Genomic DNA, 17,917 nt, shown 5'->3' with positions numbered 1-17,917 from the left:
TTTAACGTTCTGTGTTTTGTATACGGTGGAAAAGAGTATGTAGCTCTCTATTCAAGGAGAGTACAGAGAACAGTGAGAAGTATCAGCTACAATGTGCTTTTTTTCGGAGTCTGAATTTTACCGGTTTGGGAAAAGCAGCAAATTAGTACGTGCGTGGAAGAGGAGATTAATGCTAAAGTGGTGGTACCTGAAAGTTAGATTGTGATGTTCGGTTTTAGATACACATGGCCTTTGTTTGAAGTCTTAGGGAAGCTCATGTTTACAAGCAAACAAAAACAAAAAACCCAAGCCAGAAACTACCCTGGAAAACTGAATTTTGTTAAGAGCTAGGCTGAGGAAGTTTTGCCTGTTTTAAGGAACATTGCAACTGTATTGACTACTTAAAACCAGAGAACTTGTTCACCTTTTAAAAACATTATCATTTACCTTGAATCACGTGTTCCATTTTGATAGCCTCCTTCATATAGAAAATATAGCATGAGATGTCAGTTTAAGTGCAAGTCTAACGGTGCTCTATCTTCTATGTGAAAGGAAGTATTCTGTACATTTTTCCATGTTTGACATCATGGTGTTTTGAATAACCATGTTCCATATTCATATCAATTTTTTGTTTTTGTTTTCAATTTATGCACAGCACTTGCTCTGAAATTTGGGGACTGAGTACACCAAACACGATAGATCAGTGGGATACAACAGGCCTTTACAGCTTCTCTGAACAAACCAGGTGAATATTCTGCCCTCTCTCGCATCATAGAAGTCTTGTGGGAGGGATTGGCTTTGGAGGGTCTGTAATGGGATGCTTTAGCTGTGAAATAGACTAAAATGCTTCCTAGGCCTCTCATGGTACAGCATTTTAAAAATATTTGCTTGCCAGTGTAGAAATCCGAGTGTTCTCAGCTGATGTTTTGACCAATGAAACTCTAATTCTGGAATATTCCTTTTTCACGCCAGTGCCACTGAAAGAATGGGAAGACTTGTTAAAAGCAAGCTCTAATGTGATCTGGTATTTATATTAACAAAGTTGGGATACTTAATTCTTTAGACCTAATCTTACAAAGTGTTTAACCTGCTTTGTATGCCACAAGCTTTCAGTTAAATCTTGCTAATTGGCTCGGGTAGGAGCTACTAAAGAATTGTTTGTAAATTCTGCAGTAGTTAACGGTGGGCAAATTCTAAACCAGGGTCTTTATTTTTTTTTTCATGTCACATTACTTGATTTGTGTATTGAGGTTTGTCTCCCATCCCATAACAATCACAAACATCTGCATTTGTGTAAGCATATGCAGTCTGTCTTAAAACTAGCAAAACGTTTTCAGCTGGTAGCGAGGCAGATGAAGGCGAGAAGATAAACTGTGCAGCCCTTACAAGATGTGCATTCATGCTTTTTTGCATTACAGTTATACTGCCATGTGGATCACTTGGGCAGCTGACTGCTTATAGGCTTATTTGCAGTCCTGTGGGAATTCTTATGCTTAAAGCCATAAAGCATCCATGCCACAGCAAAGCCTTGAGGTTTAGCAGCGGAAGGGACTATTAAGTGTGTGATTATTTTTTTTCTCTTTATTTTTTTTTAACAACTGTCTTCTGCATTTAAAAAAAAAAAAAGTATATGAAGCAATCATCCTAAATACTTGGTTGGAGGTAAAGTGGCTTTTAATGAACTCTAAATTCACTGGCAATAATTTGAGCAGCTCAAAACTAAGTTAAGACACTGCTTGATACCATCCTTTTTTATCACATTTGAAGCCTTTTAACAAGAGTATAAATGTCACTAACAGTGTCAGTCCACTGAATTCTGAGAATAAATACTCATCCCATGTGTGTACACTGTTGCTTGAGTGATTACGAGACAGTATTCAGTCTGTAAATACTTCTCAACGTCTTTCCCGTATAGATCTCTCGATGGCCGTCTACAGGTATCTCATCGTAAAGGATTACCGCATGTTATTTACTGTCGTTTGTGGCGCTGGCCAGATCTTCACAGTCACCATGAACTTAAAGCAATTGAAAACTGTGAATATGCTTTTAATCTTAAAAAGGATGAAGTATGTGTAAACCCTTACCACTACCAGAGAGTGGAGACACCAGGTAGGAAGACTGCTTCTGACTTTCTCTAGCAGCGTCTGTACGTACTTGTTCAGCATAATGTTTTAAATGGAAAAATAAAAGAAAGATGATGCTTTGTCTTGCCAGGAGCACAAGATTTCTTAGAGATACAGCTTTTGAGAATAGCATCCCCTGGAAGTTTTTAATAATAAAGATACTGAAAAATCTTTACAAACGCGTTAAATACCCCCGATGAACACTTCCAGTACCGCTAGCAGTTTCCAGCTGGCTAAGTACGGTCCGGACTGAAAAGGAGAATAGGGATGATTTAACTTTGCTAATACGGAATAGTTTTACTCAAAAGATACCTCAGGAATCTGATTCCTCTAGTAACTAGTAGTACAATTGAATTGCAGTATTACCAGTAGTGAAGAGTCAGAAAACTTCAAAACACATTAAGAAATTGTTAGATGGTTTTGAGGCTCTTACTAATGCTTTGAATTTTGCTCTTCCAGTCTTGCCTCCTGTACTAGTGCCGCGGCACACCGAGATTCTAACGGAGCTTCCGCCTCTCGATGACTATACCCATTCCATTCCTGAAAACACTAACTTTCCAGCTGGAATTGAACCACAGAGCAATTACATACCAGGTATTTCCTTAACTCCCTCTGTAAACGCTTAACGTTGTGCCACTGGAACAAAGATGGGAATTTTGTCCTGCTGAGGGATCGAATTAATTGAAAGATGCACCAATAAATTAAATCTAGTTGGTGTTGTGTATTAATTCCAGTGGAAATACCTGAACGCTGTTGTTTGCAGAACGCGGTCCTGTGTGAAACCACATTGCTGTGGTTTCACAGTAGCTTACTTGATTTTAATAACTTATTTAAGACTCATAATGCTAATGAGTACAAAGTAGACCTTCGCCTTATGCTTTAAGACTGTTTTACCGACACACAGATGTTGCCAAATGCTGTTTATTGGAGATCGAGTAGTGAACTGCGTCTCAATCTCACCATGTGTAGTATGTGGAGAAAATTTTAAGTTGCGAAACAGTGACTTGAAAAGTATTTTGATTTGTAGTTTATAATTGATCAGCGACTGCTTTGTGTATTTGTTAACTATTGTGTGCATACAGTTTTGCCTTTCTAGTGTGAAAGAAGAACCTAACGATACGGAACGCTTCAAGAATTCCTCCTCCCCCTCTTTGCCTCTTCCCCACCCCAAAACAAATACCAAGACTAATCTGCCAGAGTGCACCCGAAAGCCTGTACCCTTATTGAAACATAAAATCGGTGACCTTTGTTTCCTGCCCCAGCTTCCTGTTTCCTGTCTCTTCAGGAAGTTGCCTGGAGTGTAAAACCAAGCAAAACTGAAGTTTTCTCATAAATGTTTAACGCGGCTATGTTACGAACAGGCTGAAAATTCAGAGCTGGGTTCTCCTGAAGAACAAGCTGCCTTGAAACTCAAATGTGTGCAATGTATAAATTGTATCTGCGTGCCTTAAACAGGATGTTACTTGTGTTTTCTTTAAATATATTTAAAGAACTGAAATGGCACCAAAAAACTTTCAGTGAATTCGATCTCATCTGTTTAATTTGTGCCACTTTTGTTGCCACCTAGGGACAGCAGATCTTTAAAGAGCAATTTTAAGGTGCTAGAAGTTGGTGTTGCTTTCTTAACTTAATGTATACTTTTTTTGACTCAATCTGAGGGCTTTTGATAGCATTTGCAAAGAACTTGCTGGAAAAGCCACAATTTGAAAATCCAGTGCTAGGGAAAGGAGCTAAAGCGACTCTAGGTACTTATTTGCAGGAAGTTTTGTTCAAGGTGATTGTGGGTATTCACGTGATACTCAAATGTTTATACAGCTCACCAAACCTTGCCTCCTTGTCACTGCCACCCTTCTGTTGTCTTCATATCATGGCGTCTTACTTCACTTGACTTTGCCAACTTTATCTTGAATACTTAGCAAGGTCATGATAACTCTTGTGTGTCTTGAGAACCTGCTTCAGAGAACAGTTTTGTTTAGCGGTAAACCAGACTAACAACCATGGTGGTTTTGCATCGCAGTGGTGTCTTGGTACTTGGTCTACGGAGAGCTTGGTTTCACCTACGGCTGGGAATCATAAAATCATAGAATTGTCTAGGTAGGAAGGGACCTTTCAGATCATCGAGTCCAACCATCAACCTGACACTGACAAAAACCATGTCCCTCAGCACCACGTCTGCCCGGCTTTTAAGTACCTCCAAGGATGGTGACTTCACCACTGCCCTGGGCAGCCTGTTCCAATACTTGATAACGCTTTCAGTGAAGAAATTTTTCCTAATATCTAATCTAAACTTCCCCTGGTGCAACTTGAGGCCCTTTCCTCTTGTCCCATCGCCTGTTCCTTTGGAGAAGAGACCGACCCCCCCTGGCTACCCCCTCCTTTCAGGGAGCTGTAGAGAGCGAGAAGGTCTCCCCTCAGCCCCTTTTCTCCAGGCTGAACACCCCCAGCTCCCTCAGCTGCTCCTCACCAGACTTGTGCTCCAGACCCCTCACCAGCTCCGTTGCCCTTCTCTGGACACGCTCCAGCACCTCAAGGTCTTTTTTTGTGGTGAGGGGCCCAAAACTGGACACAGCACTTGAGGGAAGAAGGTGATCATGAAGGTGCAGGTTGGCCTTTGGGGCTGTATCTTCCCTTTCAGGTTACGGATGCCCTGAGCTGCGTTGTCCAAACTTCTGGCCGCGTTCAAGCTCTGTTAAGAATTTTTAATGCCGCACTTGAGTATTTATTTCCAGCTGTGGTGGTGCTCAACCTCTGACCCTAAATCAGTATTAATAGTACTAGGTGGAGGAAATCTTCTCTCTTCAGAGACTAGATATGGAAAGTAATCTCTGCCAAAGAGCCCAGATTAGCAACTGGAAACAGGAGGTGTGTGTCGGATTTGAAGTGGTTACTGACCTTTTACCGTGGCTGTGGGTTTAGCTATAACAAATGATATTGGAGATGGGTGGAGTCCACTTTATGACAATGAATTCTATAAAAATGTTCAAAACAAGTATGACTTTTGTCGTCTTTACTTTGCTACTAAAGATTTCCCTGAACCTTGCTGTTAAATTCTCTCTTGAATTTTGTCCCGTCTATATTTAACACACTAATTTTACAGAATGAACCAAAGATATAATTCTTTTTGGTTCATTTTTATTTAATCAGCTGACTCCAGTTTCCTCTCGCTGACGTCCTTCTGGTCTTAGTATTTCGCTGTAAATCTCAGACGTGATATTGGATATAATTTGACTTTAATTCTTAAGCAAAAGGCTTTATCTTTAAATTTCTGCTGTTTGGTAATAATGTAATTAAATAAGTTTAATCTCTCAGATGTCTCGGAGACAATTCTAAGGCGATTGTAGAGATAGCTTCAAACACTTTCGCTAAACAAATCCAGGTTTTGCCTTTAATATATAGGAAAAGACACTTGCCCAGTTCAAAGAAAAATTATTTCCTGAAAGGCAGTTGGTTAGCTCATTATCTGGATTACAAAGTACGTTTTGAATGGAGGAAAGGAACAACCCTACTCTCCTGGGTTTTGAAGATATTTCTGTGGAATTAGACACAGTTTCTATTATCGGAATGCTTCAAACTTGTTACTTTGAGATGACTTCGGTCTGTGAAACTCCATCTTTAAAGAAAGCGAGTTACAAGAATAGCCGATTGTTTTAACAGGGCTTGGAGGTAATAATTATAATAGAGCTTGTGCAGTATAACTCGTTAGATAATATAGTTATTGCATTAATGAGTAAAATCAACTGTTGGGTATTGGATTTGGGGACTGAACTGAAAAATAACCTTTAAATCTAGCAACTTCTGTAAGGCGTGGGAGGGCATCTGATCTGATGGTTACGCTACATAAAGACAGCTCACTTTTTTTTTAATCACCAGATGGTTTTTTTTTCATTTGTAATTCTACTAAACGTGAAAGCTGTTGATCACAATTGCAAAATTGTTACTCATTGTAGTGAAAGTATCTTGTATAAAATGGAACAAACAAGGATTATCTGTTAAATATGCAACGTATTTGAGCAATTGACCGCCGTACAAGAGATGATACGTTTTCACATAGACAATAAGGCAGGTAATGCCTTTGAAGTCCTACTGGAAGGAAAAAGGGACAGCAAAATGAAATTCCAATTCAGTATTGAGGTATCGTTTGGAGCTTGTGAAGACTTGAGGACAAAAACCCCAAAATGCTAAATCTTATAAATTTCCCTAGTCATTGAATCTATTGAGGTGGATTTTTTTTTAATATTTTTTTTTGACAGAAACACCACCTCCAGGATATATTAGTGAAGATGGAGAAACGAGTGACCAGCAGTTGAACCAAAGCATGGATACAGGTAACGCTTATTTTTTTTTTTTCCACTACTTTCAAGGACTTGGGATGACTAGTCGTGATCCCTCTGCGTAGTGGCATCAATTCAGCCTGAACGACGATGGCAGGAACCCTCTGTACAACCTGGAGTTTTCTATTTAACATATCACGTGCAGTCTTGTGTGAAAAAATAATTTTTTGCTAGAGGAATGCTTTTAAAACATTACAATAAGTACATTTCATTTGTTTTGTAACAAAAGCATACAGGTCTAATTAAGCCTTCATCAGAAAGCCTTAAAATACATCTTAATAGTTGGCTGGTTTCAACTTACCCCTAACTTTACCTTCTGGAAACAGGTTCATTGAAGCAAAATGTCTGTTGGCCTAAACAAGTTATAGAAACGCTGCTTTTTTTGAGAACCTGTCTCTTAACTCCGACAGCCTTATCACTTCTGCCACGTTTCAAATTAATTCTTGTATGGAAGGCTCTATTGAAAGAGTAGAAGAAACATTAAGCATTTGTGCCTTCGTAGGAACGGGTTTCTGGATAATCTGGTTGGCCTTAGGCTTGGACAAAGCACAGTGATTGCGCTGGATAAGAACCTCCTGCTACGTGCTGGTGGACTTGAGTGTGTTTGGTTGGCTAATGATAGCAACCTTTTGCAGTTAAGTGGAATCGACTGCACTAGTTTCTGGAAGAACTGCAATATTTTTCTGCTGTGTGACAATAGGTACCTTTAATTAAAAAAGCCCGACATCGGTAGTCATTGTAGGAACGTTTCTGTGTAAAGCCTCTCTGTATTTTGCCCTACCAGCGCACAAATTGTGTTGGAGAGGTCGTGGTTTTCTCAGTTTTTGCCTTCCTCCTTCCAGGAAAGAATAATTTCCTCAAATGAGGAAATCCAGCTTGTTCTTTTCTAGAGATAAACCCTCTCCTTTGAGAATAGAGAGGTAATATCTTGATCATCTCGTCCGCTTTTGCCTAGATTTTTTTTTTTCCACTGAATCTGAGAAGAAGTCACCTTCTCACTGGAGAAATGCGTAAATAAAGTTATGTTCGCAGAGCGTGCGTGAAGTGAGAGCTCTGCCAAACGCAACGCTAAGATGTTAATCGAGTTTTTACGAGGAGGGGTAGGCTCCCAGGAGTCCGGAAAACTAAATGTAATCTTAATTCAGAATAAGCATGTGACATGCTGGAAAACCGGTTGTAGGATTTCTGAGCTTTCTTATTCCAAAGGATTTTAATGTAAAACTGTGTCTAGGTAATAGATACGTCTGAACTGACAAGAATCGTTTGCAATGAAACAATCTGTGTTGCTTCCACAGGATCTCCAGCAGAGCTGTCTCCTAGTACTCTCTCCCCGGTTAATCATAGCCTGGGTAAGCTGGAAATACTTTTAATTGTTTCTCCGTGTGTGATGACTCTTCTTTATATATATATATATATAATCACATTAAAAATGATGATGTAATTTAAGAAAATAAGAGCCGGTATTAGGAGGAGACTGTTGGGTTGGCTTCCTGATGATAAACATAATAGGGCTGGGTTAATAACTTGTTAATGACTACTCTGTTTCTGTATACTGTTGAGCTTCTAGCAAAGAGAAAGAACAATATGGCGCTATGTGCAAGAATAGCATTTATAAAATAAATAGTTTAAAGGACGCTAGCGTATCCGTAGTGCTGCCCAGACTGGCTGTCTCCCTTGTGTGTGTGTGTTCTGCCGCTCTTCTCATGGACTCTGTCGCCTGTGACCGCAATTGTTGTTGCCGCATGAGTTGCCCACCTGCTTTGACGAGGTGCCGTCACTGTGTGTCTGTGTTAACGCCTCGGGAAGATCAGATTCCCTTGGGTTGGTTTGAGGCATGGTGACAGGATGTGACAGGAAAATGCTGTTCGGAACGCTGAGTAAGTAATTAGGGTAGGTAAAAAGGGGAAGCGGCGCAGGAAAAGCTGAAGATGCACAGGAAAGATACTGAGCTCTAGTAGGGGAGAGTAAAAGGAGCTTAGAACTGCTTTTAGATGAAGAGACAGTAAAAGCTATAGTGTAATACAAGGGAACATCGTTTTCCTATTCTTTTTCTTTTGTGTGGTTCAGTGTTTGATAGTTTAATCTTTTCTTTAACGTTGCCAAAACGTCGGCGAGTTATAGAAAGGCAACAGAAATGTCTCAGCGTCTGGCACTCGCAGCAGCGTTACCTTAATCGTTTTACCGAGCGAAATGCAAGTACCAAACTACATGAGCTGTGGTCAGATTAGATCACCCCTTCTTCCACTCCTCCTTCCCTTGCGTGGAATATTGAATTCCATTCTGTTTACTGGGGTAGGTAAAAATGACAGTAAGCAAAATAAAATTTGAGTAGTTTGAGGAGACTACCGCTGTCGTTTCTGGAAGAGACGAATAGCAGGGCAGATAGATTTCTTTTCAGCCAAATTCTATCTTAAGCTTATTTTTTGACTTTTTTTTTTTTAGACTTGCAACCAGTTACTTACTCGGAGCCTGCGTTTTGGTGTTCAATAGCGTATTATGAATTGAATCAAAGAGTGGGAGAAACCTTCCATGCATCACAGCCTTCCCTGACCGTAGATGGCTTTACAGATCCATCAAATTCAGAACGATTTTGTCTAGGTCTGCTTTCCAATGTAAACAGAAATGCTACAGTGGAAATGACAAGGCGACACATAGGTAAAAATCTCCGATTTCTTTTTTTTTTAAACTATTTAATTTCATTTTAGTCATTAAATTCTCTGGAATGATCCGGGTAGGCTGGGCAGATCTGTGTTGGGATCCTTCCATCCTTGTGCAGCCAGCCGTTGAACTTGTTATATTCAGAGTTGCTTACGACTGAAATTTAAGCTTTAATTACAGAATATTAATGTGTTGCTTAGTTTACCCTAATTTATAAAATGCAGAATGGACATGGGTAGTACTTCTTGAATTCTTTTCTGAGATGGGAAAAGCTACCATTGAGATAACACGCTGTTTCGACATGATCAAGATTTTTTTTTTTAACGGTTAGTGAAGAATATTGTTTTCCACGATGCTGCATCTTGGATTTAAGTTTTTCATTAAACTACTTTTTTTCCATTTTTTTCTGGATTCTTTTATTTAGCAACACTCACAAGATTTTTTTTTTTGTTTTTACTTTTATTAAAAAAGTTCCACCTCTTTAATAGAACCTTCTGACTCCCTCTACTCCAAATCCAAATGTTTGTCTAATAAAATTGTAGATGTGCAGAAACCCAGGCAATGCCTGTGCTGACTGATCAAAATGGTCAATGATGAGGAAAAGCAAAAATGTAAGGATCTCTCCCTTTTTTTTTTTTGGAGAGCAGCTCACTTTTTTTTTTTTTTGAAAAATAATTTTAAAGGAAAAGGGGAAGAGAAACTATGTCCTTTAAAGGACCTGTTAATTATAAATAGTTTTCTTTGGGAGATCAGTTGTACATTATTTCTCTTGTGCTAGAAATAACCCAAACAGGTTGGTTTTTTTTCCTCACTCAGAGAATACAATCGTAATTTCAAAGTGAACAATAGGATTTCTTACGGGTATTTTTTTTTTTTAATAGGGCTAAACAAAAGTCTCGTTGGTTTTGTCCGGATAGTACAGAGAAGGGGCATGCAGTGGGTTGTAAAATAGTGTGGGTGCATGTAAACAGATAGTGTTGAAGTTGTGTACTTGTGTTCTTTTTTTTTTTCCGCCAGTGACCTATGCCACTTCACATACAACCCTTTAATATTAGCCCAAGTTTTAATTCTGTCGCATTTAATCTTTTTATTTCGATTTTGGTATTCCTTGAAGTGAAAACGTTATTTGGTAATGAACACAGCTGCCTCCCTTGGATTTGGTTACAAGCCGTTAACGTGGCTAGAAAATTCTATCTCGCTCTTGACCAAAACTTATTCTGCTTCTCCATCGAATATTGTGTGTTCGTGGGAGAAAAATGCAAGTTAATTGTGTTCTGCTCCTGCCACAGCTGTCAGCTCAGCAGTGTGGTCCTGTAGATAATTGATTTCTGTTTTGTTGTCAAGAAAAACCTTGGCCTTTTCTAAAACAAAATACTCTCTTGTTTGTTAATCGGCTTGCATCATATCATAACTAGAGTTCCTTTGAATTTTCCTACAGGAAGGGGAGTACGTCTCTATTACATCGGTGGAGAAGTTTTTGCTGAGTGCCTAAGCGATAGCGCGATTTTTGTTCAGAGCCCCAACTGTAATCAAAGATATGGCTGGCATCCTGCAACTGTGTGCAAAATTCCACCAGGTTAGTAGCTGACCAAAGGTCTCGTGCAAAAATATCCAGTGAATGTATTCACTGGGTGACATTTGCGTTCCTTTTGAGAGTTTCTTCATAGTTTTGGGCTTTTGTGTAGCAAACACAACTATTCATTGTTTGTACCCTTCGGACTTTTTCTTTTTCTTTATAGGATGCAATCTAAAAATCTTTAATAACCAAGAATTTGCTGCTCTTCTGGCTCAATCTGTGAATCAGGGTTTTGAAGCAGTTTATCAGCTTACTAGAATGTGTACCATAAGAATGAGTTTTGTTAAAGGATGGGGAGCTGAATACAGGTAAGAAAAAAAAAAAAACAAACCCAAACAACTTTGCTTTTAAACTTAAAGGTTTATCATCTTCCACTAATACACTACTTGTGGCTTGAAAGCCATATGCACAGGCTTCTTACTGCTAGTGTTGATAATGCTGTCTGCAAGTTAAACCCATATTTTTTTCCTTTTTCTCCCCCCCCCATCCCTCAGCTATGGAGCTCCTGTCCTAAAGAACAGTAAACCGATTTTAGTATCGCATTGAAGTCGGCTGTTGAGCAAGGAACGTCCTCAAAGTTCCGTTTCCTCGCTCGGTCCTGCTTGCTTATTGTGGTGAAATGACTGACAGCATCTAGAAGTGTCTCAGTTTGTGCTATGGGATTATTTGCTGCTTGTTCGACTTTCAATCATTTTGGTCTCTGTCCCGTTCTGGGCGGAATATAATGAGTTTGTTAGGTTGTGGTGCGGGATGCAGTTGATAGGACCCAACGGAAAGAATTGGAGTCACTTGGAGTGCATTCCGCAGACTAGAACAGCTGGAGAACACGCATTTAAGGGATGGCAAATATTTTTGGAACTTGTAGTGGAAAAAACTTTGCAGGAGTAAGATGACTGTGTTTATGTAGTGAAACTGCTAAAAACAGTTTTTTTGAGTGGAAAAACCAGTCTTTTATCTGCTTTTGAATAGATGCCAATTGTATTTTGTATTCTCTATTAGCACAAACTACGAGCTATGGTTGAGGACAGTGCCTGTTTTTAATGTAGTATGGGAATTCTGGAAGAAAAGGAATTGACTTCTAACTGAGCGGTATTAAAGATTTAATTATTTTGGAGAGCTAGAGGTGTGGCTTAAAACAAACCCCTTAAATCTCTCTAGAAACGGTCCGCTGAAAGAGTGAAGTCTGACATATCAGTACCCTCTTGCAATACATAATGATTTTATGTTTTTTGTTTTTTTAAATCCATATCATTTCTAAAGTTGAGTAATCGCATGCAGGTTCCACTTTGAATCATGGGCTTTTGGTTCTTTTATCTGCTCTTGAAATATATACGTGTAAATAGCAGTGCCAGTATGTGGGGGAGGCTTCTCGGCTAAATGAAGCCAATTTTGTGAAGGCCTAATTAGGTGAAATGAGAAATTTGAGTAATGGAATAAATTGGTGCCTCTTTGTTAGCAAGAGGTACACAAGAAAGAATCTGGCTCAAGTTTAAAGAACTGCTGGATTTCGCTCAAAAGGAATATGTATACACTTAAGCGTAATTAAACACAACATTCAAATCAGAGCAGAAGAAAGGCTTAATCAGTCAGATTATATGGAGACAACTTGAAGTGAATGGAGTGGAAGCGCTGGGTTGGAGCAGTGGGGAGGCTTTTGGTAAAGTTATTTTTAAAGAGGGAGAATGTTGGTTGTTAGTAGTCTATAAACCCGTCAGAGATCATAGGGTTGAAAAAGCTCTGCTGGAAACGCTGCCAGAACAGCGCAGAAACTGATTCCTGACATAATGCTGAACTAGTTTCTTTGCGTCTCTCTTCAAGATGGTGCTAATAAATTACTGATGCACAAAACTTGTAAGTTATGCTGCAGTTGTGATTAGATCAAGAGGATGTTGCTCCTGCAAACACCATCTTGAATTTAAATGCGTAGTCTGAATTGTCGAAGTAGACCGGGAAGCACTGGAAAATCCATCATTCTTGTTAAAACTTCTGTGCTTCGTTATTATGTCAAAAATGTTTCTCATAGAACAGGCTTTGGCAAAGCCAAAGCATTACTTAATTTTAGGCATATGTGCATAAACGTGCCGAATACAGCAAGGTGGTAGATTTTAGAAGCTCGGTGGACAAAATAGCTTGTAGCTTTTTGCTCGATACATGTTGGCTGGAATCGAGGATGGTGGTAGAAGGTCAGATCGGCGGTCGAGTGTTCGTGCTAGCACAGGAACTACCCAGGCCTAGGATTATCTTCGGAAGAAAGTTAAGTAGAGGTAATTACAGCAAAGAGACTTAGCGATATGTGAACTGGAAATCCATGGGTAGAAGAAGCTGAGTTTTTGCTTCGAGGTGGCTGCTAAGTCACTATTTTATCGACTTTTGCCAGTGGAGTGGAAAGCCAGGGCTGTCGAACAAAACCAGTTATAAAATTTTGAGGAAGCGTGTTGTGGAACACATTGTAAGGGAGTTGACAGCGGTGGAATAATGAACTTCCTTCTTTGGGAGAGGATTGGAGACTAAATGGAATTATATTTCCTGTGGTTTAGATTGTTCTTTTATTGGATCACTTTGTTTTGGCATAGGCATTTGGGGCTGAGATAACGATGTTTTTTAGAGTGCTGAGAGAGCGCAGACCCCGCTGCTTTCTTCTCCTAGAAAATGCGAAACCACAGACAACTTTTGAAATCCATCCTCTGCCTGCCTTAATCTTCCTGCCTTTTCAGTTCCTCTGTTTATATAAACAGATTTCCTTTAAAGCGAAGGGTTGCAGGGCCGGCAGTGAAAACGAAGGGGCTGGGGCTGTGTCTGACTAATCTGCTGCCTTTGAATCTTAATGCCTCCTTGCTTTGACTTTGGGATAGCTGGAATTACTAGGGAAAAACTGGCTTAGCAACGGTAGTCTTGCCAGTCTAGCTTGGGAAGACTCCCATGCCTGGAGTGGGTACAACGAAATAACAGGATTTCTCAGGCAGAGTGTGTCCAAGGCTGGCTTCTCTGCTTTGGAGATGAGAAGGAAGATTTTTGAATAACAGGTCTCTAAAACAAGGATATATGGGAGAGTAAATGAAGCTTCTATGGTTGTCAACCCTGCAGCTTTACCGAGTCTTTCTGTATGGTGTTTGAGGGCTTCCGTTGTGGAAAATTAATAGGCAAGTTTATACAGAAGACAAGGGAAACGCAATTTTTACTTAAATAGTTTGTCTGAGGATGTTATAGTACAAATCACATGTAGAAGTGAAAGATTACAGGAAATCGGAGATAAAGTTCGGTGTTCCTTTGAGATAGCATCAGTTAGCACAGTACGAACACGCGCTGTATTTTGACGTAGTGTTTCTGACAACATCTAGCAATTTCCTTATACGCTTATCTTCTCGGTTGCTCCAAAAAGCCAGACTTTATGATCATCGTGGTACTGTGCTTTTGGCCATGCCGAGGGTGCAGGGCTGAGTGTTTCCATTCTGTATTTCTCAGTAGTTGTCTACAAAACTCAAACCCAGTTATGCAGGCGGACCCTTTGAAGGTTGAGATATAGCTGCACACAACCGTCTGTGAGGTGAACGTCACCTGGGTCGGACAATCTTCAGTTTTGAATTTCTTTTTAGAAGTAAGGCTCTTGGTGCAGCACTTGAAGTCAGTGCTGCAGCTCTTATCTCTCCAGAGCAGAATATTCTCAATGTGTTAGGGGCAAGCGTGTAATTATTGATGTGTCTTATAGATGTGAGGTGGTTTGGGTGGTTTTTCTTCAAAGACTGTCTGAAAAACCTTAGTAAAAGTTATGGTAATGGTTACAGATTTTTTTTTTTATGGAAACACATTTGATGGTACGAAGGAGAATTTTATGTCAGCCCAATCTGCTTTCTGACTTCCTTTATTCTTCTTTATTTTCTAGGCGGCAAACAGTAACAAGCACTCCTTGCTGGATTGAACTTCATCTGAACGGACCTCTACAATGGTTGGACAAAGTATTGACGCAGATGGGCTCCCCTTCAGTACGCTGCTCCAGCATGTCGTAAAACTCCTTCCTCCGTTACCAGTGGGCTAAATATCGAGTCCAATCAACAGACTTAATATAACAGCTCGTCTGTCGTAGTATTTGTGTGTGGTCCCCATGAACTGTTTACTATCCAAAAAGGTTTTTAAAAAAAAAAAAAAAAAAAGAAAAACAGCACTTGAGGTCTCATCAATTAAAGCACCTTGTGGATTCTGTTTCCTATACTCTGATACTAGATGAAAATTTAGTGTATAGAAATACCTTCTTCAGAAAGAAGAAGGGACAGTTCTAAAGACTCTTAATGGTGTTTTTATTGGGTATATAATTGAGTGTCCTAATGGTTTATCAATAACATGAATAGCTAAGTATATGTACAGGTAACGTATCATGATCTCATATATCACAGTATTGTGCTGTTCTCCATTTTAGTTCCCATAAACAATCGTTTGGTTTTTTGATTGGGGCAAATCTCTCATAAAATTCCAAGACTCTACTCCTTTATTCTTTTATATTTTTTTATATAAGCAGGTTTTCGAGTTGTCCTAAACATAAAAAGCAGACTTTCCTTGTAGAAAAGCTTAACTTTTTTGCTGCCTTCTTAAAGAAAAAGAAAATCCCTCCGTTGGAAGGGAAAGAAATGTCTTGAGATTCATCTGTGAAATCTTAAGACACTTTATATGCTTAATGGGGCCTAAAATGAATTCATATTATAAATTCCGAGTCTCCATCACACTAGGAGTCTACTTTTCCCTACCCATCTGAGTTGATGCATCTGTTGCCAGCAGTATTGCTGGCACTGATGTAATTTGGGCCTTTTTTTGTACCTTGAATCCTTGAAATCAGTGGTTGTTTTGTTGTTTTTTTTTTTTTCTCATGGAATGAGAATTTACCGTAGCATTGGATACTGGATTAAGTACGCAGGGTTATTGGCTTATCCCTTATATCTGTGGGTTTTTGTTTTGGTTTGTTTTTTTTTTTTTCGTTGAACAGATGTCACTAAAAATCATGGGTTTTAGTTTTTGGAGCCAAATACCTTGAAAAAGCTTTTTTCCCCAGGGTAAACTAGACTCTTTCGTATAGGTTTTAAATAGATGCAGCTTCTTAACATATTTCAGTAACAGAATTTAAATTTCTGATCTGAGTGGCTTTGTATAGCTTACTTACATACCAGATCATACGCGTTCATTATGTCATAACGGGCCTTGTTATTAAAAGTAGTTGCTTCTGCAAAACCTCTAGGATAGTGGTTGCTGAGGTATGACCAGCGAAGGAGGACTTCTAGGTTCTTCGTGACAGTGCATGTTATTGTGAACCCTTGGACACTACAGCTGCACCATATTAAAAACAAAACAAAAAAAAAAATAAAAAAAATATTCTGAAATATATTCTACAAATAAGTCTGGGTTGGGGAAGGGTTGGGAAACTGTATAGAAGGGTTATTCTGACTTGAAAAATATACATCTTACTAACAATCTTGTGATCTTAGCTGTCTGTCATTCTTTTGTTATTGTGGCAGTAGCAGGATTGCCTTTTGTCTGTTTGGTTTGTTTTCCGCCCCCACCCCCCCCTCCCCACCCCCCGCATTGTTTCATCCATTTACACTAGTTACTGTACTTTGTAAGTACAGCTAGTGAGAACTTAGCTTTGAGAACAAAAATGTGGCCAGTGTTACAGCTTTTAATCAGTTGACCGAATTGATGATAGCGATGGATATTTTTTATGCCGTAATGACTAGGGCATAGAAGCAATACCAAAAATCAAGCCTTGAAAAAGCGGGCCAGACACCTTTTAAAAAAAAAAAAAAAAAAAAATTAAAAATAAAATAAAAAAAAAAATAATTGGCAAAGCAGTTACCAGTTTGTGATAGTTTTACCAGTAGACTAATGTATTGGTAGAACTTGTGAACCTAAGAAATAAGCTTCATGCGTGTTGCATTTGCCTAATATGTGAATACACTAATAAAAGTTTTAATTCTCATGATGGTGGCTTTATTTTTTCTTTATTAATCGCTGTGTATGTTTTCTGTTGAAGGCTAGGAATCATTCTAACCCCCCCAAATAAACGGCACAAGCGTGTTGTGGCTGGAAAGGTACCGTTTAGATGTTGAAATCGCTGCTTCTACCACCGTCGTAGAGGTTCTGGATCTGTGTGTGTTTAGCGATAGAGACTTCTACTCCAGATCAAGTTTATGAAAGCAGTCCCTTTTTTTTTTCCCCCCCACCCCGTCACAGTCAAATTACATCCTGCTAGCTCAGATGTTTACTTTCACCCCTGAAACAGTTAGATAAGAGCCGCTCGTCTGGGTGAAAGACTCCGTTGCATTTGTGAGCAGGTTGCGACTTGAATGGCTTGGGTGACCTCGTTCTGTAGTCTCCTTACTCTGGATTTCGGTTCTTTCAGTTATGGCGATATTTCTCGCTTTGCCTTGAACACTGTAATAACCTTGAGTGTACCCTTTTTGGTTTTTTTTTTTGTTTTGTTTTGATGCGCACTTCCAACTTGGGTACAAGGACACTGCAGCCCTTATCTGTTGACCTGTGGTGCTGCTTGTGTGCAAGGCCATCTCATTCTGCGTAGAAGTCACTTTTTTTGCCTTCTGCTAGTACCACTTAAAATATTCTCTCCTGCCATTGCTGTTTCAGCCACAGCTGAGTGGAACGAGGGAAACTTATCTGCATTCAAAATATTTGCTTGCCTGTATTTCATTTAAATCCCTTTTTGGCAGTTCTTGAGTAACTTTAACCTACTCGTGTTTCTTAATCCAGTGCCTTTCTGACTTATCCCACTGCTGTTCTGCTCTTCCTCAAAGCCTGACCGGTGCCTGCTCAAGCATCTTAACGCGGAATGCCTGTGGTACGTAAGGAATGTGACTTCATCCCTCTTCTGCCAGTCAAAGTACTGATGTCCAAAGTACAACTGAAAAGTGAATTATTATTATTTTTTTTTTCCATGAGGCCGTTCTGGTAAATAAAATACTGGCCAAGCAGGGAGTAATCAACTGGAGATACTTTAATTATGGGCAGCCAGCTGCTTATCTGTATCGGGAATCTGGAAAAACTCTGTGTGTAGCTGTTGCCTTAAGTTTGGAGTGGGATTCCGTGTGCCTGGGTTCTGATCTCTCTCTCGTCACTAGCCCTGTGTGGGCATGATTTTCGTAGTCCTGCCAAAGCCAAGCAATCAATCAAAAATCAGGTAGCCGGTGTAAAAACCCGAGCCTAAAAATTACTTTTGAGTTGCCTTTTAGCGGCTTGGATGCGCCGAGCTGTAT

The 17,917-nt window shown here is 39.5% G+C and overlaps 1 protein-coding gene across 2 annotated transcripts in view; it reads left to right on the top strand.

Annotated features, from left to right (window-relative positions):
• SMAD2 (SMAD family member 2) overlaps window positions 1-16,629 on the top strand; it is a 52,810-nt gene extending 36,181 nt beyond the window's left edge. The window contains exons 3-11 of one of the 2 annotated variants that reach the window (XM_063320335.1): window positions 635-724; window positions 1,895-2,088; window positions 2,562-2,696; window positions 6,353-6,427; window positions 7,729-7,782; window positions 8,876-9,088; window positions 10,530-10,667; window positions 10,831-10,975; window positions 14,548-16,629. In XM_063320335.1, coding sequence (XP_063176405.1) covers window positions 635-724; window positions 1,895-2,088; window positions 2,562-2,696; window positions 6,353-6,427; window positions 7,729-7,782; window positions 8,876-9,088; window positions 10,530-10,667; window positions 10,831-10,975; window positions 14,548-14,671 — 1,168 coding nt within the window. In that variant the 3' untranslated portion in view covers window positions 14,672-16,629. The remainder of the gene's footprint in view (window positions 1-634; window positions 725-1,894; window positions 2,089-2,561; window positions 2,697-6,352; window positions 6,428-7,728; window positions 7,783-8,875; window positions 9,089-10,529; window positions 10,668-10,830; window positions 10,976-14,547) is intronic. The other variant, XM_063320336.1, reaches the window with a different exon arrangement.
• Window positions 16,630-17,917: the final 1,288 nt, after the last annotated feature.

This window comes from Chroicocephalus ridibundus, chromosome Z, assembly GCF_963924245.1.
Source record: "Chroicocephalus ridibundus chromosome Z, bChrRid1.1, whole genome shotgun sequence".
Lineage (NCBI taxonomy): Eukaryota > Metazoa > Chordata > Aves > Charadriiformes > Laridae > Chroicocephalus > Chroicocephalus ridibundus.
This window is presented reverse-complemented; position numbering and strand designations above follow the sequence as displayed.